At 41.1% G+C, this 22,111-nt stretch overlaps 1 protein-coding gene across 8 annotated transcripts in view; it reads left to right on the top strand.

The window, feature by feature from the left end:
• Positions 1-22,111, top strand: part of ATP2B2 (ATPase plasma membrane Ca2+ transporting 2) — a 422,382-nt gene that overhangs the window by 246,904 nt on the left and 153,367 nt on the right. For all 8 annotated transcript variants that reach the window (XM_078853700.1, XM_073352327.2, XM_073352326.2 and 5 more), the window contains 2 exons: positions 6,780-7,037; positions 9,381-9,506. In XM_078853700.1, coding sequence (XP_078709826.1) covers positions 6,780-7,037; positions 9,381-9,506 — 384 coding nt within the window. The remainder of the gene's footprint in view (positions 1-6,779; positions 7,038-9,380; positions 9,507-22,111) is intronic.

The following is a 22,111-nucleotide window of genomic DNA, read 5'->3' as shown; positions in this document are numbered from 1 at the left end:
CCAGGGGTCCCACTGGTTGTTTGGCAGGCATCCTGCTTCTGAATAGTTAAAATATTTTTGCTGTTTATTTTTGTGTCTATTGCTAGTTCTCTCCAAATTTTTTTTTTCAGCCTGCACTTTTACACTTGACTTGCTAGAGTTTATGTTCCTTTCTATTTTACTTCTAATTTATAAAGGGTGCATTTTTGTCTCTAACCACCTCTTTTACTTTATTGTTTTAGCCATGGGGGTGTTTTCTGGTACTCTTACTCTTTCTTTTTTATTTGGGGTATACTTTTAGTTGAATCTCTAGTGTGGTGTTTTTTAAAAAAAAATTAATGCAGTTTGGAGGCATTTCACTCTTATGACCATTTCTTTTAATTTCCATTTAACTAGCCTTCTTATTTTGTTGTAATATGATCTAATAGTAGGTATGGTATTGTTCACGTTTTGAGAATTGACTGATTTCTGTGTTAACCTACAAAAAGAAACTCTAGTGCTTAAATAACTAAATGTTTGGATCTTTGTGTGTTTTCCAGGAAGTTGAAGTTTTTCTTAACTACTTTCACAGATAAAATGTTTTGCTGAAGTAATTGCAATAATTTTGTTCTTTAAGCCGGTCAATGCATAGTAAGTTAATAGCAGGGTACAATACACCAAGTAACTGTTACTCTGCTTCACCAACTTGTATCAGAAACAATGATTAAATCCATTAGTCATTTGGAATAATAATAGCAACAAAGCCCTCTGTTGTAGTGAGAGGCTATTTTATTCATCTAACAATAATTTATTGTATTATGCTCTTGGAAGAGAAGAATCCAGAGGTGCTACAAATGATGAAGGATGTAGCATAATTGTAACCTTCAAGCACTTTCCTTTCCTGGCTATGTTCATGTAACTGTTCAGGTCGAAAGCTGATGACTTGGCTCTTTATTGTAGGTATTATGCAATGTTAGTCTATTAGCAGGAAATACTTGGAGGCAAATTATCAGTGCTTGTTGCTCAGAACAGGAAAAGTTGGCCTGCCACAGAGGCAGTAATAATAATTAATAAAATTCCAAAGGAGGTATGTGGAACTGCCTGAGAGCTGAGCTGTCTCGTTCACACTACACATCATCTCTGTGTGTGATTCTTGTACATTAACTTGGGATCCTTTGGCCACTTTCACAACCATTTGATTCTCTGTGGTTTCTGATGCAGCACAGGTTCGTTGGCATACTTTGGATTCTAATTTGAGTTGGTTTTGATGATTTGGAGGGTGTTAAATAAGGCAATTCTCTTAGATCATGACCTGATTCAGACTAAAATCAGGTAAAAGCTCTGTTGTCATCTTGCAGTCAACTCATTCTCCCACCCTGTTCCTTCATTTTTTTGCTGGGGCATGGTGCAGAAACACTGCTCTAACCTCATTGGTCAGTGTTCTTCTCTTAATGATGGGCATAGGTCATTTGTTGATTCTGATAATTTTTATCTCTTTCCACAGTGTTTGATCCTATTGACCATGAGACTGTTGACTTAAAAGGATTAGGAATAGATCTATCATACTTGAATGGCTTCATTCAGCCCTATCGGATAGATCCCAGGAGGTTAGGTGACCTTACAAGGTCTCCTTTGTTGTGTTTCTTTGGTGGTTTATTCTGACACCCCTCTTTTTCAATCTGTATGTGAGACCAGTGTGGGAGATACTGAGGTAGTGTAATATGAACAGTATGGTCATGACACTTAACTGTGCAGCATGTCCTCATCAAATCTAGTTGGTGGATGATTCTTGTCTTGTGCTTGGGCAAGATGAGATGACATTGAGTTGGGGGGAAAACCTCAGTCCTTGCAAGGTGGAGGTGAAGCTGGTAGTTTGGAAGAGCCAACTAAAACAATGTCACACTATAAATCATCTAAAACCACTCAAACATCTTCTAAAGCAGAGTCCAGTAGTCCATTTATGTAGTAGTAATTTGCATGTGGAGCACATTTCACCTGTGTTCTTTTGACTACATTAGCTACCAAAATGTTTCTGTATGTAGTTCAAGGGATTAATTTTGAATTGTAAAGCCATACTTGGTTGTTTTCTTGGCTGTTTCAAAAATGACCTCTCAAGTAATAGCTCAACATTCAGAATGGGAACCTAATGCAGTCTGTTAATTTGAATTCTGGGCATTCTCACAGGAAGGCTCTCTGTTTTGGGATTTGCTTTACTGGTTGGTCAGACAGGGTCAGAATTTGACCTTCAGGGCATATTGGTAAGGCGTCTTTTTATTCAGACTTCTTCTGTATTCAGCTGGTATAAGGTTGAATCTTTTGGTGGTCCACGGTGGGTCTTCCCCTCCCCCTCATTAACTTTTGTCAAATGTTACCATTTATATGTAGGCACAGTTCCTTAGCTGGACAAAAAGTCAATGGTACTATGGCAACTGATGCCAGCTGTTGATCCACCATTTAATTTTTAAATATAAATGGCTAAAATTGTAAAGTCACTCAGAGAATTGTGATAGGTGCACATTTTATAAATCCATCAAATTAAAACGCTGGCCATTTCTCCCTGTTGGGAGTAGTACAGCCCCTAGTTATTCCAATGCATGGCCACCAGAGTAGGGACAAACTGGTTCCAGGCCTACCTCATTTTAAGGCAGCCAGTATAATTAATTGTTTGGGTGAGGGGAGCTAGGACTTTCTGCCCCCTCCTCTATCACTGGTTTGAGGAGGTTTCTTTGCCAAGGTCAGACTCCTGCAGATGAAAAAAGGCTCCTTCTCCTTGACCTCCAATTTTATTAGATGTCAGAATAATCTGCAAGCCATGTGGCTGCCTGATTTTGGAAGCCACCTCCTATTTGACTTGGCCCCTTATGAAGCAGAATTATATGTGAGAGAAATTAGCCCCCTTTTCTGAATACAGTCTGGGAAAATTATTCAAATCAGTTGCATGTTACTTTGGGAGGATTAATTAGCAAAAAATTATAAAGTACTTTGGAATTTCCTTAGAAGAAAGATGTGCAAAGAGGAGTGCCTAGTGTTAATATTATTTCTTTGTAAGGAAGTTACTGATTACAATATCTGTTAATCTGGAGAGATCGTTTTAGTGTTATGATTTAGTTTTCTTGTATCTAATTTTTTTCAAGGAGCCTAATTTTATATATATATATATATCTTTGATTACTATATTAAAATATTCATGGTCAGAACAAATTTTTCTCATAAAAAGACCAGGTGGGGTAAACAGACTTTGAATGTATGCCTTTCAGGTGAATTACCTCACATAAGAGTGCAAAGATTCATTAAATATTGTTTCATATAGTTATCTTGGAGGACATACAATCTAAGTCATCTAGTTGCTAACACTGAATAAACAGAAAGCTATCAAGTGTGACAAACCTCTGTCCTTGCCTCCGTGGGTCCCGCGTTTCCTGGCGGATTTCGCTAGCCTCAGAGGCTCACAGTGACCCTCCACGTAACACTTCTCTCTCTAGAGACAAGGGTCACAGTCTACTGAGCCATTTTCATCATAAGCCAGCGAGGGAGGTGAGGAGAAGTTATCCTTCCTTGCATAGTCTGTTGTCTCCCAGTCTCAGTGATTAATCGGGGGAGGTCTTCTGGCCCTGGGTCAGGATCCGGGTTCCCAAGGCCTTCGCGGCCTTCCTCTCTTTTTTTGTCTTCTGGGTCTTTTGGGGGGGCTGAGAACAAATCCTGAGAAATCTCAGCGAACGTCGGGGGTTGACATTCCCCTGGTGACGAGTCGCTGTCCTCAGGGTCCCCACCTCCCTCCAGCCTCTCCGGGGGGAGTAAATTATCAAACCCTGGATAGTCCCTCCCAATGACTACAGGATATGGGAGTTTAGGAACTACACCCACGGTCACCTCAATGGGGTTTCCCTGAACCTCTATCTCCACTGGGATGGTGGGGTAATGGCTCATGGCCCCATGCACGCACGTCAGTGCTATATATTTGGCTTGTAGCAGCTGACTATCTTTTACCAGCTTACCCGATATGAGGGTGATAGTATTCCCAGAGTCCACAAGCACTGTAGTCTCTGCTCCATTTATCCTCACTGGCGTGGTGTAATTATGCGGGGCTAATGCGACCCCCGCGAGTTGGATAAGGGAGTATGGGATCTCTCAATCCCCCAAGTTACATTGCATAGGCTCCTCGGTGCTGGGACACTGTACTGCTATGTGTCCCCACTCCCCACATGCATAACATCTATAACTGCTTTTAATCACTCCCTTATCCAAGGGATTAGGGGGTTTAGTCCCGGAGTTCCCCCCAGTCAGGCAAATCCCTTCCTTCTGGGGTCCCTGCTGGATTTTGCCCCCCTCCCCCTTCTTCCACCTAGGACTCCCCAGTGGTTTGGCTGCCCAATCTTCCAGGGTTGGGGTCGGTGCTTGCTTCGAAAGGGGCCTTCCTTGGGTAGTCAGGTCAATTCCCTGGCTGTCATCCGTTTTTCTACCACTGTGATCATCTCATCGTATGTGGACGGCTCATTCTGGCCTACCTATTTGCGGAGATCTGGCGGCAGTCTCCGCATGTAATGGTCTATGACCAGGGTCTCCAAAATCTCTTCCAACCTGCACGCCTTGGGCTGTAACCACTTCCGCGTGAAGTGTATGAGGTCGAATAGCTGGGACCTCGGGGGGTTGTTCTCCTGGTATTTCCACTCATGGAACCTCTGGGCCCTTACCGCTGCTGTTACCCCTGATCGTGCTAGGATCTCTGCCTTCAGACGGCTATAGTCAGAGGCATCCGTGGCAGGCAAGTCAAAGTAGGCCTTCTGGGCCTCTCCACACAAAAAAGGGGCAAGAATCCTGGCCCATTGTTCTTGGGGCCACGCCTCACGCTGAGCAGTCCTTTCGAATGAGAGGAGATATGCCTCTATGTCATCTCCTGATGTCATCTTTGGCAGACAACCAGTGGTCCTCAGGGTTCGCATCCCATCAGACCCCTGGGCCTGGGTGGTGAGGATCTTCAGCTGGTCCACCACCTCTCTCAAGAGGGCACGATCTTGGGTCTCCTGGCTCATCAATAATTGATTGGTTTCCTGCTGTAGCCACATAGGCTCCTGTTGTGCCATTGCCTGAACACGGGTGGCCTCCTGCTGGGCTGCCATGGCTTGTACCAGAGCTCTTACCACCTCCTCCATTGTGGTACAAAGCAAACAAACAAACCAAAACAAAAAAAAAATCCAAAACCCCAGTGCACTTTTTAAAAAAACCCTCTTTCTTCCGCCATGCTGTGAACGAAATCCCACTTTTGAAACCAGTTGTGACAAAGCTCTGTCCTTGCCTCCGTGGGTCCCGCGTTTCCTGGCAGATTTCGCTAGCCTCAGAGACTCACTGTGACCCTCCACGTAACCCTTCTCTCTCTAGAGACAAGGGTCACAGTCTACTGAGCCATTTTCATCATAACCCAGTGGGGGAGATCAGGAGAAGTTATCCTTCCTTGCACAGTCTCTGATGTCTCCTAGTTTCAGTGATTAATCAGGGGGCAAAGGTCAGGGAGGAGCCCGGGCCCACCGTCTACTCCGGGCTCCAGCCCAGAGACCCTAATAGTATCAGCTATGGTAGCTGACCTTTTAGAAACATGACATGTACAATTCCCTGGGCTACTTCCCCCACAGCAGCCCTCACTTCCTCAAGCTCCACTTCACCCTTACCTCAGGGTCTCCTTCCTTGTGCCTGATATGGTGTGTACTACTCAGTCTCTCCAACAGCAAAACTTCCTCCCACAGCTCCTGACATGCACACCCACCTGACTAACTGGGAGGCTTTTAACTAGTTTCAGCCAGTTCCTGATTGGCTTCAGGTGTCCCAATCCACCTAGCCTTCTCCCTGCCTTCTGGAAAGTTCTTAATTGGCCCCAGGTGTCTTAATTGACCTGGAGCAGCTGCCATTTCACTTATCCTGGTACCAGGGATTTGTTTAGCCTGGAGCTAATATATCTATCTCCCACTACTTTTCTATAGCCATCTGGCCTTGCCCCGTCACACAAGTTACATATTCAGTTCTTTAATTTTTCAGTCAGACTACATATTGTTTCTAAACTTGTCTTTTGTAACTATTTTAACATTTCAGTGCTTGTGGCAGGGATGTAAATGTGTTTAAAATGTAAATTTGATGCAGTAATGTCCACACTTTTAATGTTTTAAGCAAATTACTATTAGTTACTTTGTAACAAATTCTTGTGAAACTAAGTAACTATCCTAAGTAACTCGTGATCCTTGTGAAATCCTTGTGAAATCAAGTAATTTGAAATCCTTGTGAAACTAAGTAACTATCCTAAGTAACTATCCTTGTGAAACTAAGTAACTAAGTGCAGCATGTCGAATTATATATGGATTTCACTGTTTTTCTGATATTTACCTTAAATTTTTCTTAATTTCATTTCATTGCTCCCAGTTCATCTTATTACTTACAATTGTATTCCTTGTTAACACTCTGAATAAATCCTCTCCTTCCTTGGGAATATTTGATTCACATATTGGTTTTGATTTTGAGGCTACTTTTCTCCCATCTATTTAATTCTTGTTTACCCAAGATGTACACGTTCATGAAGAAACATTAAAACAGCTGAAGATTCTGATCAACATTCCTCCTATTCTCACTCATTGTTTCCCCCTGAATTTCTGCCTCTGTATTCTCAAAGCTTGGCTGTTCTAACACATCTACTTTCAATACTTCAGCTACTTAGTATATTTCCATCAATTCTTTGGCTGTGTTTTAATTCTTTGTTTTGTAATCCGATAAAATCAGTCTAAACTTTGCTTTGACCAAACAGCTCTCTTTTATGGCTATTTCTGCCTTTGTTTTTCCAGGTTGTGCTACTGTATCAGGAGGAGCTGAAGATGAAGGTGAGGCAGAAGCTGGTTGGATTGAAGGTGCCGCTATTCTGCTCTCTGTTATTTGTGTTGTACTCGTCACTGCCTTTAATGACTGGAGCAAGGAGAAGCAATTTCGTGGGCTTCAAAGTCGTATTGAGCAGGAACAGAAATTTACTGTGGTCCGAGGTGCACAAGTTATTCAAATCCCAGTGGCAGAGATAGTAGTTGGTGACATTGCACAGGTTAAATATGGTAAGTTTCCACAGATATATTTTCACAACTACTTATCTGGTCTTTAGTAACTTTGGGAAAGACTGATGTTTCAATCAACAATATAATGAGGTGAAAGTTAATTTTGGGACTGACTGCTCTAGAAATGACATAAAAGGCAAAAATGATTCACTACTGAAATTGCCAATGGTAAAGGTGAATGCTGTTAGGGTAAGAAAAGAGCATGACTTGACCTGTGGGCTTGCCATTTTGTGGCCTCATGCTAGTGGTGCTAATGAAAACTGGTTAGAGTGGAACCTGTGAGAAAGCAGAAATATGAGAGCAGGACTGAAAAGAAATGTGGACACAATCTTCAATGCCTTAAAGTTAGGCATCTAACTAAAACTGGTTTGGCTTTCAGAAATGCTGAGCACCTACAACTTCTATTAACTTAAATAGGAGCTGAAAGTGCTCAGCACTTCTGAAAATTAAGCTTCTGATATTCAGAATCTCTAATTATTCCCACCACAAAAGCAGATCCTTCTTGCTGCTATCTTGCCATTCTAGTCATGCACAGGGAGCTGTCAGACTCCTATCCCAGGCAAGTTATTTGATGAGCTACTTCGCATGTTTGCAGATAATTTTCATAATAGCTTGTGGTCAGCACACCACAGTGGTGGGAGCAGGACTTGGAGCAGCAGAACATGGAGGTTCTCAATTGTGAGAGGGTGTCTGGGGGTGCTGGATAGTTAGGTGGATGCTGGGGGATGCCTGGAGAGTGCTAGGCTGTCTGCTGCAGGTGGGGAGTGTGTATGGAGGAGTTTTCTCATGGCAAGGTGGGGGAGCTGGAGGCTAGTAACAGGCCCTTTACTGTGTGCCTTTGATGTCTTCAATTGCTGTTGCTAATGATGCTACTGATTAGAGCTGTACAGAAAAAGGTAATTTTGTTCTATGGAAGATTTCAATATTTCTATATTTGGATTCTTTCTGATGAGAAACAACCTCCTCCCTCCCCCAATTTTGAGATTCTCTGCAAAGGAGAATGGAACCCTGGTGCAGTCCACCTTGGGGGCTGCCCGGGAGCTGCAGACCCTGGAAGCCTGGGTTCCGCAGCAGCTCCCCAGGCTGGCTGCCAAGGAGACGGGGGGACAACTGGTAGGAAACCTGCTTGGCACAGAGGGTTCTGTCAGTACTGTGGTAAAATCAGACTCCCTCTGCGCAATGTTCTGATTTCACCCAATCCACAGATTTCAGTGAAACGATGTTTTGTTTGAACTTTTCTCATGAGCTCTAATGCTGATCCTGCCAACTGCTCCTTCCTCTCTTGTATGCTGCAGAGGGAGCAGTGAGAGGGGGAGGCTGTGAGTAGTTGCTTGGTTGCCTGCAAAAGAGGCTCTGCATGTAGGCGGAGCAGCTGCAGAACCATGTCTGCAACCCAGAAAATGAGGATCTAGTTAGGCTGTGGGAATTCATGATAGGTCTATCAGGTGCTTGAGTGTTGCATGAGGGGCACAAAACTTAGCAGCCCTGTCAAATCCCATAAACCCTATCAGTGATCAGCAAGGGGAGCTCACCATCTCCCGTTGATTTTCTAGCAGCTGAGGAGGCTGCCTGCTACTTCTCTCTGGGATGGCAAACTTCACATGCTAAAAAAGTGCTTTTTAAAAAAAGGTTAAACTTGTCTTCGGTGGGATTTGAAGGTGCAACACGTGCTATGTTAGGAGTGACATAGCACTGGCTTAAGATCTTGGCCCTCCCCTCCACAGACTCCCTATAAATAGGGTTTGGGAGGACCAGGAATATAGAGGCCGACATGAACTGTTGTAATGTGTAGTCTTCCATCAGTTGTTTAGTTCAGTGGTTCCCAAACAGGGGTACACAGAGATCTTCCGGGGGTACAACAACTAATCTAGATATTTGCCTAGTTTTATAACAGACTACATAAAAAGTATTAGCGAAGTCAGTACAAACTAAAATTCATACAGACCATGACTTCTTTATACTGCTCTGTATACTACACACTGAAATGTAAATTCATTATTTATATTCCAATTGATCTATTTTCTAATTATATGGTAACAATGAGAAAGTCAGCAATTTTTCAGTACTAGTGTGCTGTGACAATTTTGCATTTTTTTGTCTGATTTTGTAAGCAAGTAGTTTTTAAGTGAGGTGAAACTTGCGGGCATGGAAGATAAATCAGACTCTTGAAAGGGGTATAATAGTCTGGAAAGGTTGAGAGCTATTGGTTTAGTTAAATGCTTATTTTAATTGTTGTTGAGTTGTAGTAATGTTTTATAATATTAATTATGTTATAGAATTTCCCCCCACCCCCCATCTTACTAAGTCTCTCTGGTTTTCTTTTACCTTGGGCTTAACTAATAGGTGATCTCCTGCCTGCTGATGGGATTTTCATTCAAGGAAATGACCTTAAAATTGATGAAAGTTCCTTAACTGGAGAGTCAGACCAAGTCCGCAAATCTGTTGACAAGGACCCTATGCTGCTATCGGGTGAGTCTGTTTTTTATTCTTCCTGAATTAGTAGTGTTCGCACATCAAAATTTTGATGCTCTTTTTTCCCCCATGAGGTGTGGTTAGATTTTGAAAAGTTGTCAGTAACTTTAGAAATACCATTTATTTGTTGTATGCTGACTTAGGCACAAACCTTGGAGAGTTTTATCTATTAGAAACCTGAGAATTTATTTTAAAATAGACTCTTCAATTTTTATTCATGAAAAGGATCCTTTCTAGATGTTACTTGTGGATAGTGTCTTTATGTTGGGATTCATTAAACAGGTAGGTGATTCTACAAGGTGCTTTTCCTCACTAAACCAGGGTCCCACCATGAACTTAACAGACAACCCCAGCAACCTGGTAATTTCTTATCAAATAATTACATTCAAGCCATCTAAATTCCACTTGCAGTTTCCACTGACTGCAGAATTATTCACTGTGTAACCTGGATGAATTTGGGGTGCAATTTCCAGTTGTCACAAATAACTGGCTATGAATTTCAGTGGCTACGGAAAATTTCTTTTAATAGATGAGATTGGTGAGTCACATACTTAAGGACATTAAAACCCAAATTAGTGCAAAATGAATAAAGTTCCCCCAAAGATAGAAGCATACAGCATAAAAGTTCTTAGGGTTGTCACCCCCTCAGACTTTCAGAGACCATGGAAAATACTGGGAGCCAGGTATATCGTAAGTGGAATGTGCCACTTCAGCTTACATCATCCTGTCAAGCCTGAAATTCCCAAGGAGGGTCCAGTTACCAGCTTCTTTATATACCTTTTCCAATTTCTACCTACACATCTCTGGGACCATATTTGATGAGGTTTCTGCCCTCCTTCCCATGTGTGGTATTCCGGAGAAACTTATTTGGTAATTTAACTTCTGAGGCTGGAATTGGAATTTTTTTTTTTTTTTACTGTTTCTGTGGAAAAAATACCTATATTTGGCCAAGTTATAAGCCTTTGAAAATTCTGTTTCTACATTCATAGTAGAGATTTGTTAGAGTTTGTCACCTAAATACTCCCAAGATACCATCTACTGTGAGCATGCTTAAGGCCAGCACTACAAGGACTGAGTGGGAGTTTCCCTGCAATTGCTGCTGCAAGCCGCTATGGCACCAGACAAAAGAACTAAGAGCAGGGGGACTCACTCTCTCTCTCTCAAGCTCTCAAAATACACTTCTCACAAGCTCTCAGACAGTGTATAGGACTTGTTAGGTCTAAGCATCTGGCACTGGCCATTACTACAGGTAAGATGCCAAACTAGATTCATCAGTGGTCTGGGTTAGTATGGCAAATCCTATATCACAGAGCAGAGATTAAACGTGAAATCAATGTATGGATAAAATATTTCACTTGGAGCTGTGTTCTAATGTCTAAGTCTTGCATAGTGTCTTCCTTGTGATACTAACCATCATTTTGGTGAATAGCAGTTTCATGTTTAATCCATAGCCATCTGTTTGCTGTATTCTTATATTTAATTTTTCAATTTTTGCAAAAAATCCTTTTTTCTATTGATAGCGGATATGATTTATGAAATTGTAAGTACAGCCATTGATAAGCTGCCATAAGCTAGAATGTGTCCAGTTTTCTGTAGTAGATCTAATACTTGTGTTAATTTCACAAGCTTCTATCATGAAACATCACGAGCTTTTATAATTTGAAACAGCCACTGTTATAATATTCTTGATGACAGCTGATATGCAGTACACACACTCCGACCCATACATGAATTTTGTGAGAGCTATTTGGATGTGTATAGCTGTCAGTTGGTAACTGAAAGAAAACATGGAAAATGTTAGCAGATGTCTTGTCCTGAAAAGATAGCAGAGGAAAAAAATAGCAGTCAAATTAGGGGAAGAACATACGATGTCCCCACTCCTGCTTCCAAAACCCCCAAACATCTGCCTACTTAAAGAGAGAAGCTTGGCTTTATAATTTTATGACACAATTAGACAAAGTTTAAGCACTTTTAAAGTTCCCTTTATTGTGTAATGACAAAGATGGTGAAGAATTAATGTGATATTTTAATGAGTGCTGTGCAAGCTTTCATAACTTTCATTAACTGACTGACTAATTTATATTGACACTATTCTATAAGAGTTCTGAATTGTGTTGGCTCTTAGGCACTCTCTGATTTGGTGCCTCATACTGCAAGGACTGAGCATCTCTTGGGAAGGGCTAAGAATTCTCTAATCCCAGCGATGTTGATAAGTGTAGAGGGATTACCAGCACCATGCATGAACCAATTGAATTTTGATGGGAATAAAAATTGTAGCTCTATCTCTTCCATAGTTACAGTACATTAAACATTTATTGTGGGTGCAAAGTACAAACTCAAAGTACAGAGAAGTGGGTGGGCTGCAATAAAGGAAGCCTTTAGCCCCATATATGTTGGGCTGAGAACAGTTGTATTTAAGATGTAACTTGGTTTATACACATTTTGACCAATTGTTGTGGAGGGGGAACCAGAATCTTTACTTGGGTTTTAAAATTTAGTTTCTGGTCGATGGCAAAACTGTGTTAGCCTGGCCAATGTTTTAAACAAATTTGTGTAGCAAATGTGCTGTAAACATCTTAGATTTTCCTCATCTTTTTACATATGAAATATATAGGTAGACTATTCTGGGAGCGTCAAGGTAAATATTTTCACTGATAACATCCCTTCAGCTCTAGGACTAAAAACTAGGATAAACCAAAGCTCATCTGGGCTGCAGTCTGACATTGTCTTCTCCTGAATCATCCACCGAAGATGAAAAACATTTCTTCTGTCTTGTCATCACAGAGAACAGCTATAAAACATTACAATTGAAGTCCACAAACTCATTTTCAATGCCATTGTCAGACTAAATCTGTTGAAAGACTGAAGCAGGAAGTAGGTTGATATTGAATTCACCCTTCTGGCACCTGAAACGGTGTTTTTAATAATCATTCAGAGTTTCAATGACATAATTAAGCTGTGTCTTACTGCTGATATCCCTTTTAATCATCAACACAGTCATTTGCTCAACTTGAGAAGCAGTTCTTATCATACAAGTGCTGACTAAAACAGATGGTTCATTTCCACCTGTATTAACACATTTAGAACCACCTTGAAAAATAAAAAGAGTTCACCCGAAACCAAAATAAGCAATCTCTTTTCTAGTTGTATTGTACTGACATTCAACACATTTTTTAAAAAATTGAGGATGTTAAAATAGATTTAGGGGAACATGTAATAGGCATATCAATTTCATTGTCTCAGCTAGAGTGCCAGGATGCAGTACATTAACCAACTCATACTTAGCTTCTTCTCAGTTATACAAATCCTGCATACAGGCTGAGGGGGGCCTGTTTGGCATAATGAAGATGTTACTTTCCAAGAGCCATGCAGATCTCTGCTCTCTGATTGAGATCCAATTGTATAAAGGTACCACTCAACATGAGTAAGATTGGCAGAATCTGGCCCTGTATGAATAGGTGCTTCCTTCTTTCAGTATTGATTAATCTGGATGAGACCTTTTCTTGTCAATGCTGACATTGTATATACTTATTAATTTCACTCTGATTTAGCATTAGTTAATGGCAACTTGGAAAGTATCAGGATAAAAACTTATAGTATAATGTTTTCATAAGACAAGATAGAGGCAGGTAATAGAAGGAGCAGTATGTAGAGACGTTAATATTTTTTGGGAAAAAGAAAAGATAGCTTACAAAGATCCAGAATTGTAGTACTTCAGGTCAATAAAAAACTGTTAAAACATGCAACGCTTATGAATATTGTGCATATTGTTTGTATGTGCCCCATGTAAGGTAATAAGAAATGGTAATTGGTCCTGGGGGAGCTCTGATCTGCAGTGCCTTTTTTAGTGACTTCATTTTTAGTCTATAACTTTAAGGCATGGCTATTCTGAGAGCCCTAGACAAATGAGAGCAATTGCCCCAAACTGTCCTCTGGGAGTTCTCCCGGAGATTAAAACAAAGCCACTGAAGGGCAGTACTTTGATTTGTTTCTACAAGGGTTCATATGCAAGTCAGTGGTATCAAAAACACCTGATAAACAATATCAGCATGTTACCAGAGAGCTGAAGAAATCAGACAGCTTGGGAAGTTGTCTCACCACAACTTTCACAATCTTAAACTGAAATGGCAGATTAGAAACTGGATGATAATTGGGTTGGGGTGTTTTTTTGTTTTTCATTTTGTTTTTTTAGCAGTGACAATACCATAGTTCCCTTAACAGAAGCGAGCAACCTGCCTTCCTAATGGAAACCTTGACGCTCTCAACCAGAAATGGATCCAGTACTTCCCCACTTGCCTTCACCACTCAGGGGGACATGTATCCAAAGGGCAGGTTGCAGTACAAAGTATTTTTTGGAACCCAAGTAAGCAAATCTGGCCTAAACTCAAGGAAAAGTGGTCTGCATATATAGAATCATATGCTTCAGTTTGCATCTTCTCATTTCATCTGCAAATTTCTTTGCACTGCGGGCAAGACTTGCATCAGCCAACAGATGAAGACAGTTTAGTTTAACCAAACTGTCCTCTATTCACAAACAAATCCATGGATTGAAGCTGATGCATTGTTTAATTCTGTCTTAGTCAAGAAAGCTGCTTGTTTGAATACATCCCTAAATCATAAAGAGAACTTTTGAACATGAGACTAACCTCACTGTTATACTCATCAATGTTCTGGGGTACTGTGTGATAGGTAATTGTTAATTTTCTGTACATCTCCGAAGACTGAATGTTACACATTTTGTCCCAGTGTTCGTGAATTTAGTTACAAATATGGGACAGTTGCATAGAAGAGCAGAATTAATCTAATTCTAATTTTATATAAATAATGATTGAATTGGAAATGACACAATGTTATTGTATCTGAACTTAATTTAGTGTCTACCTGTACATTTGTATCAAGGCAAAGCAAGGATCCAAAACCAAAGAGAAGTCAGTTTATTGAAGAGCAAATAAAATACATTTTGAGGCCATGGTGCTTTGTTAGTTTCTGAAAATAAAAAATGAAGCTGGATTTAGGAATCAGGTCACTAACTGCCTGGAGAAAAACAGATCAGATTTTGTCTCGATTCCCTGCCAGTAAATATTCCAGTCTGGACTTCTTGCAAAGCAGAAACCTTCAGAGCAAAGCATCTGACCTTTAAAAGCTCCACATTATTTTGGTTATTCTGCAATTATAATGACTTTGATGGAAAGTTCTCTTTCTTTTCTAGAGGGATTTTTGATAGATGTTTCAGTTTATTGATAACATCAATTCTATTTTAGCAGTTGCAGGGAAGGGGCTAAAATAGTTGCCTGGATTTGCAAATAGAGAATATGTGTCCACTGCAGTTTTGATATTAGTTACTTTGAGCCCTGAAAGTGAGATGTTATTTTTCACTTGCTTCTTCATGCCCATTTCACCATATTTAACCAGTTTCGTTCTCTGATGTTTAGATTTCTGGACACACTAACTTTTAGGTACACTATTGTCCAGAAAATGTCTGTGGTCGCATAATAGTCTCTGCCTAACTTCCTAGTCCATATATGTTTCATTAATTTTCCGCTCACTAAAATATTTTCTTTTCCATGCTTGAAAACTAACCTTTTATTAGCAGCTTCAAAAATCTGAGTTTTTCTGAACTATGTAAGTATTGTGAAAGTTCTGATGCCCACAGTAGGAAAAAATTGATTTTATTCACATTGGAAAGAAGTCTTATGAATGAAAGAAATAAACAAATTCATTTCACATGAACCTGACATACAAGATTTAAGATTTATTATTCAGTGAATAGATTAGGAGGAAACATGAATTTTTTCCATAGTTCCAAGTACATAATTATAGCTAATAAAGATTTAGAGTCTGATTCTTCACTCAAACTGGTTTATATTAGTCATAACTTAACTGATGCCAGTGGAGTTACCAGTGTAAAGTGAAAGAAGATTCAGTTCTTTCGTCTGTCTGTAGATATTTAAGAGCTCTTCAAAAATTACTGGTTAGATGCAGCTTACTGAACTACTGGTACTCATTACCCACGCAGAAATGTCCCTTTAAACTTTAAATTCACTTTTAAATATAGTCTCCAGACTTATTAGAATTACATGAAGGGTGAGTCTAAAAGCTTTGGCAAGGCTCAGTTCAGCAAGGCTCAGTTCAGATTGATAACTAGAAGTTTGGATATTTATGACCTTCCTAAATCTGTGGGATTGAGCTTGAAATCTTGTGAGTGTGGCTTTCTTTCTGACTGAGACAGTGATACATAAAGCATAACCTTTCTTTTGGTATTTTAAAACACATATTTATGTTCCAATACAGATCAAATACATGACTTTAAAACACAGTTTAAAAGTTTAAACATTTGTGAGCTTGAGAAAAGATTCTGTTTTGCATGAGGTTTTAGGTTGGTTCTTGTTTAACGAAACCTGTAGTTTAACTGAACCCCTATAATGAATTCTCTAAGTATTTGCTATTCCTTCTGACTTGAACTTCACATTTCTTCAGTTATGATTCTGCAAGCTTAGTGCAGGTGTGTCTAGAAATGGCATATGAGGTTATTGAATTGAGCTTCAGTAGATTGGCATCCAAGGTAATGCAGAAGCACAGTAGCGCAATGACATTTCATGCATTCACCATTATCGTTTACATACTGAGGGGTAATGAGATTGTTGGCACAGCTGACTGGAGAACAACTGTTCTGTTTTGTGGCCTCTCTTGAGATTTCAGCATTTGTTTTTGTTCTACATTGAAATGAAAACAAAACCTTTAGCAAAACTGAATTGTGTCAGAACGTCTCTTTTCAGATCAAAATTGTTAGAGAGTCCTAAATCAAAAATCTATCTGTGGAAGTGACACCTGAGGGTACGCCCTGGATTTCAGAAACCGCCTCAACAATAACTTCATTAAAATCAGTATGTCTCCACACAACATTTCGATTTTAATGTTTTGCCAAAAATTTTCCAACCAGCTCTAATTATCAGCACTAATTCAGTCCTGATGAATCGGAAATATCCCTTTCTATTTTTAATAGTCTTTATAAGAGGCAGTTTTTGGAAGAGGGCTAATGCTTCACAGTCTTATGTAAAACCAAGACTAATTTACTGTGTTACCATGGGGAAACTACACACTGCATCACTTTGATGTCAGCCAATAATTCTCTGACAAAAAGGTTAGCTCAGTAAAGGCTTTATATATAGTACAATATGTTTGTGCCTAGTTTATTCAAGTTGCTCTAGTAAATTTATAAAAGGACCTCATGGATTCATACAATCAATTATCTGTTAATCTAAAAATACTCTTTAGATCTAAACACAGAGTTTCTTTTCTTGACGTCATCATGTTAGTTCTAGGTGTACCCCAGGACTTTTAAGTGACTGTGATGGGGTGGACTAGACCCTGAGTCCCCTGATTCCTGATTACGGTTTGTGGCCCTGCCAAACCCTGACCCAGAAGAAGGCAGTAGAGTGGTACTCCAAGCTGCCTAGAGAGGCTGAGTAGGAAGCAGCCCAGCAGAGCCCAGTAGGCTAGTAGACTAAGAGCTGCACAGAGAGAGCAGTTCCTTGCTAGAGCTGGAGGAGAATGGATGGTTCTCTGGGCTGGCTGCTGGGATTTCAACAGGACAAGGCCCTGAGGTAAGGGTGAAGAATGTGCTGGAGCCATGGGGAAATGACCCAGGGAATTGTAGCAGCAGTACAGTTTATTTAAAGGGACATGGTGGACAGCTGCTATCTACAGGGTCCCTGGGCTGGGACCTGGAGTAGAGGCAGGCCTAGGGCCCCCCAACCTCCCATTAGTCACTGGGGGGAGTGGCCTGGACATTGAGGACCCCAGAAGGTGTAACTAACTCTTTTAGAGGCTCAGCTGAATAGCTGGGGCCAGAAAGGCCCTGAGAGGGCAAAGACATTTCTTCCAGAGAAGGAGCCCTGGGGCCCTGCTCTATTCTGGAGCAGGGACAAACTGAGAGAGATGTTACAGAGGGCACTGAGAGGTCCCTTTTGGACTTGTACCCTGAAAGGGGTTGGCTTTGCTTTTATCTCAGACAGATTGTGTATGACTTGGCCGGAGGGCTAAGTCAGCAAAGACCCACCACAAAAACAGGTAGAGAGAGAGTGTAGGCACATACACTTGGCTAGGGGGCGCTCGCAAGAGGTGAGTGCAGCCCTGTTACTGTGACCCATTAGGGAAAGGCATCACTAGCCAGCAGGTAAAGAGAGGGGTAATTGTAATCAAGAATGGGATAGGAGAGTGGGGGAGCCACCAGAGGATGGTGAAGGGGGTAACACTAATCAGTTAAGAGCATTTCGGTGACTGACACAAAATGAATGGCTTTTGTTCACACACTGTCTGCAAGCCAATCTCTTTTGACAGTGTGGAATTCAGAACATTCAGGCGGTGATTCTATTTTAGTTGAAGGGACTGGGCTTTGATCAGTAGGGTTTTTGTTGTTGTTATCCACTTGAATGTTCTTTATTGTCAGCTTTTTTGGTCAGATGTAGTCTCACCTTTTTTCTGTCTTCTGTTTACCTCATTTCAAGAGATATTTAGAAGCTAAAATTATTTTAACTATATTTATTCTGTGGCACTGTCCAGCTGTTTAAATGACCATATACAGCATTTCCTGGAGATATAGCTTAATTGAATTGGTTTGCTCATCTATTTGATGAACATTTTGGTTTCTATATAGTGTCAAGCATCTTCTATACCATATATAAATTTACTTTCTTTTTGCTGGTTTAATGAATTATTGGATACACAGGGTAGCTCCAGAATTCTGATCCCTCTGAAAACTCTTGTTTTCATAGCCATACATGTGATGGATGTATATGGAAATTGGAAGAAAGTTGCACTGCTGCTGTTCTTTTCGGCTTAACTTAGCTGTTGATATCTAGTGCCCATTTTTGAAGCTACTCTCTTGAACTTTGCATCAGAATGACATTGAAAAATAGTGTCTGCACATTATATTGGAAATGGTAGTTGCCATAGATTTATGATATACTGTGTGTAATTGGTGGCGGGGGTGGGGGGGGCAACCAATATACATTTGTGCAGAAAACTTCCACTTTGAGGATAATGCCTGTGCTAACTGGTAGGATAGGTTAAATGCAACAGTATTGATAGAAGTGGTAGTTGGAATGTTTTTTAAGAACTTTCATACTTTCAGTATAGTACAGTGCCTTCTTATTTGCTGTATTTTTGACCACATAATGTCTGTCTGCTGACAGATCCCAGTTCCTGAGGCAGTTCACCTCAAGGAGGAACCCATGCCCTTCCTTAGAAGCAATTTCTTTTGAAATACTAATGTAGAGAACTGGGAAATTTTTTATTTATTTATGAAACAATGTGTGACTCAGTTTTCCCCTTGCATTCTATTGTTTCCTACCTGGGTGAAGGGGATTAACCTCTTTCTCTTCCACTGGGGAGATATGACAGATGTGTGACCTTGGAAGCATGGAAAGTGTCAGACAGTTGTTTCAAGATGTACAAGATGCCATAAGTACATAGAATATTCATGGACTTTTGCATCAATAAGTGTAATATGCATCTTTGTGTTCCTGGCTTGCTGGGTGGGTTTTGTGTGAAATCTGGAGTGACTCAGGAGTGAGTAATGCAAAGTCCCAGTATCGGCAGTGCAGACACCCAGCTGTTGAAGCTTTCCCCTGAGGAAAGGGGTATTGATTAGTTTTATTTGTTTCAGAACTGGGCAAAAAAGGGTCAGCTTGAACTGAGTCACGGTCCCTCACGTGACCCCCCCAAATGTACATGAGTATTTAACCAAGAGGGAAAATCTCTGCTGGAAGGGTCGGAAGGACTTTGAAAGCTACCAGAGGCTCCATGTGGAAGATGTGTAACGCTTAGCAAGCTTAGCGTACATGTAGACTGTATATTGTTTTATAATATATTTTCTCTGTAGCACTTTTGTCCTAAATAAATGTACTACGCTTTGTGAAAGCTGGCTGATCACTGGCAAATGCTGTCAGAGGCCCCTGAGAGAACAGATCTGTAGGTGCTGGACTAAAATCAGACCTGCTGGGACAAGCACAAGACTGCAACCCTAAAATTGTAGTCTGGAGGGAGAGGAAGGTGGGTTCTAGCCCATGGACATTTAGAGGCTTGAGACTTAAAGTGACACCCTTGAGAAGATGAGGGAGGGAGCAGAGGTGCAGTTTACTTTGCTTGGATGCCCTTCTTTACATGCCATATGACAAAACAGGATGTATAAGTGTGTCTAAAAAGGCTGGTGAATAAAATCACATTAAGGCTACCATAAATATCAACACAATATCCAGGAAAGGTCATAGTGATCCTGCTTTATTTCTGAGCTACTCCTGCATAGCTTGTGGATAGTTTGAGCCTTTCCTCATCATCCCAAAGTGGGTCAAGTCTGCCCAGGTAATCTCACTTTTCCTTTATACCTGTACCAGAGTGTTTCCTTTGTGCAACTTTTACAGATATAAGGGAAAAGCATGCACTGGGATCTGCAAGGTAAGCTGAGGCCAATACTGGTAAAAATAGCAATTTTTTTCTTGGCTCATTTAGCATTCAGTTAGACTCTGAGCCCAGTAGTAGTGATAAAGACACCGCTTACTGTAGCCAATTTTGAATGCTTCACTTGGAAGAAATGTTAATCTGGGTTGAGTCAGAGGTTATCCATCTGTTCATATTTTTATGTCCATTTCATTTTCACCCATCCACTCAAAGGATGAGGCTCAACAGCTCAGTTGTCAGTGATTGATGTTTCTTGCTCACTTCCTCTGACACACCTCTAGGTTGATGATTTTCCCTCCCAAATTCTGTCAGCTTCAGTGCCATTAGTTCACCCTCACTTTAAACATTCAGCTAATTTTGTGCAACTTCCCATTTTCACTGGAGAAAACCAGAGCTGGATTCCTCCTTTCCCCCTAACTGCGCGGGAGAGAAGAGCTCACCCTTAGCTGGGACCTTATCCTTTTCATGGGGCGAAGCTAAACCAGTGCACAGAGACACTGAATGAGAGGAAGACAGCTTCTCTCTTTACATTTTACCTTTTGAGCTGGGAGACAGGGCAGCTCCCTCCCCACAACTCCTCTGTTGTGGACATCATAACTATGGGACCCCAGGCTTGTAGTGGGATTGGAAAATAGACCTCATCACTAGGGGTCCCATTCTGTGGGAGCCCCATCGCCAGAGTCATAGGGAAGAATATATAATGTTGCCTGGAAGCCTTATCCACAGGGAGGGGAAAATTCTCTTGGGAAAGGAAACAGGAGGAAGACTACAAGACAGGGACCGCATTCCTGTGCATAAGCAGAGGGAAGACCCCTCTGCCTCCTGGCACCTGGGTTTCAGAAGCAGAGAGAGATCCACAAGATCTTCTCTCCAGCAGAGGCCCAGGCTCTCTTCTTCCATACCTGTCTCACCTGTTATTCGACTCATGTCTCAGCTCACCCCATGAACAGTACCTAGCACATTGCAAGCACCACTGGGATACAAATAAATAGAGTAGTATATTCTTCTGGGAAAGAACTGGGTTCAGAATTGTGTTCGTTGTGGAACTGAGACGGGAAAAAGGGAAAATGGAAAACTGGATTGAGAGCACGTTTTCCAAGAGGGAAAAGGCCACTGAACTTTGCTCCCTCTCCTGTTGTCTCAGGTGGAGGTGGGAGGAGAGCTCACTAGCTTCCATAAAGGGGAGGATCAGAAGTCTGAATTTGATGTGGAAGTTGAGAGGAATCCAGTGGAGAGATCTGAAATAGGGAAGTGCCACAGTCCCAGTGGTGGGCCAGGGAGAAGATTGTAGTTGCATAGTTTTGAGTGGGCTGAGGGAAGCAACATTTGTTTAGAGGATGTTGGAAGATAATCAAGATAGCGACAAGACTTAGTCATAGAGGCAAAGAGGAAAAGTCAGATTTGAGATGTGGAAAAACAGAGCCCCTGAGATTTGGAGGCAGCTTGGATATTTTGGAAGAAGGATACAGGAGTGCAATCATACTGAGATTCCAAGACTGGATGAGAAGAAGCAGGATGATGGTCTCTACAGCAGTGGAGAAGGGGTTGAGAGGCAAAATGGAGAGGCACTCTGTATTTGTGAAGTTGAGATGGGATAGCGATAGCGTGGCCAGGCAAAAGGTGAGAGAGGCAAGACAGGGCAATCACAGAGAAGGTCATGATAAAGAAACAGATTTGTGAGTTGTTGACAGAGACATGTGACTTTGTAAGAGCAGATGAGGTTACTCAGGGATAATGTGCAGAGAGATTGTGTGGAGAGCAGGAGGACCTCAGACAGAGTCTGAAGGATGCTAACAGAAAGATGGGAGGAGAGACAGCTACCAAAGGAGATGCTGGAGGTTTAGGGAGAAAATCAGGATTGTATGGGAGTCCATTCCCATTTCTGAATGACAGAAAATGTGCTCTCAGTCCAGTTTTCTATCTTCCCTTTTCTCTTCTAACCTCCATAATGAACATAGTTCTGAACCAACTTCACTGTGAGTGCTCTGTTGTTCTGCAGCTTTCAACAACTATTTTCAAAACTACTTGTTGGTAACTTGGCTTGGTTCTCCAGTTCAGACACGGTCTCGACAAAGGTAGTCAATATTCAATACATTTGACCACTGGTGTTATTGACCAAGTACCCATGAGTGCCTTGTTGTTCC

The sequence above is a fragment of the Lepidochelys kempii genome, chromosome 7 (genome assembly GCF_965140285.1).
Source record: "Lepidochelys kempii isolate rLepKem1 chromosome 7, rLepKem1.hap1, whole genome shotgun sequence".
In the NCBI taxonomy this organism is placed as follows: Eukaryota; Metazoa; Chordata; order Testudines; family Cheloniidae; genus Lepidochelys; species Lepidochelys kempii.
Note: the sequence above shows the minus strand (reverse complement) of the source record. Positions and strands in the feature narration are given on the sequence as shown.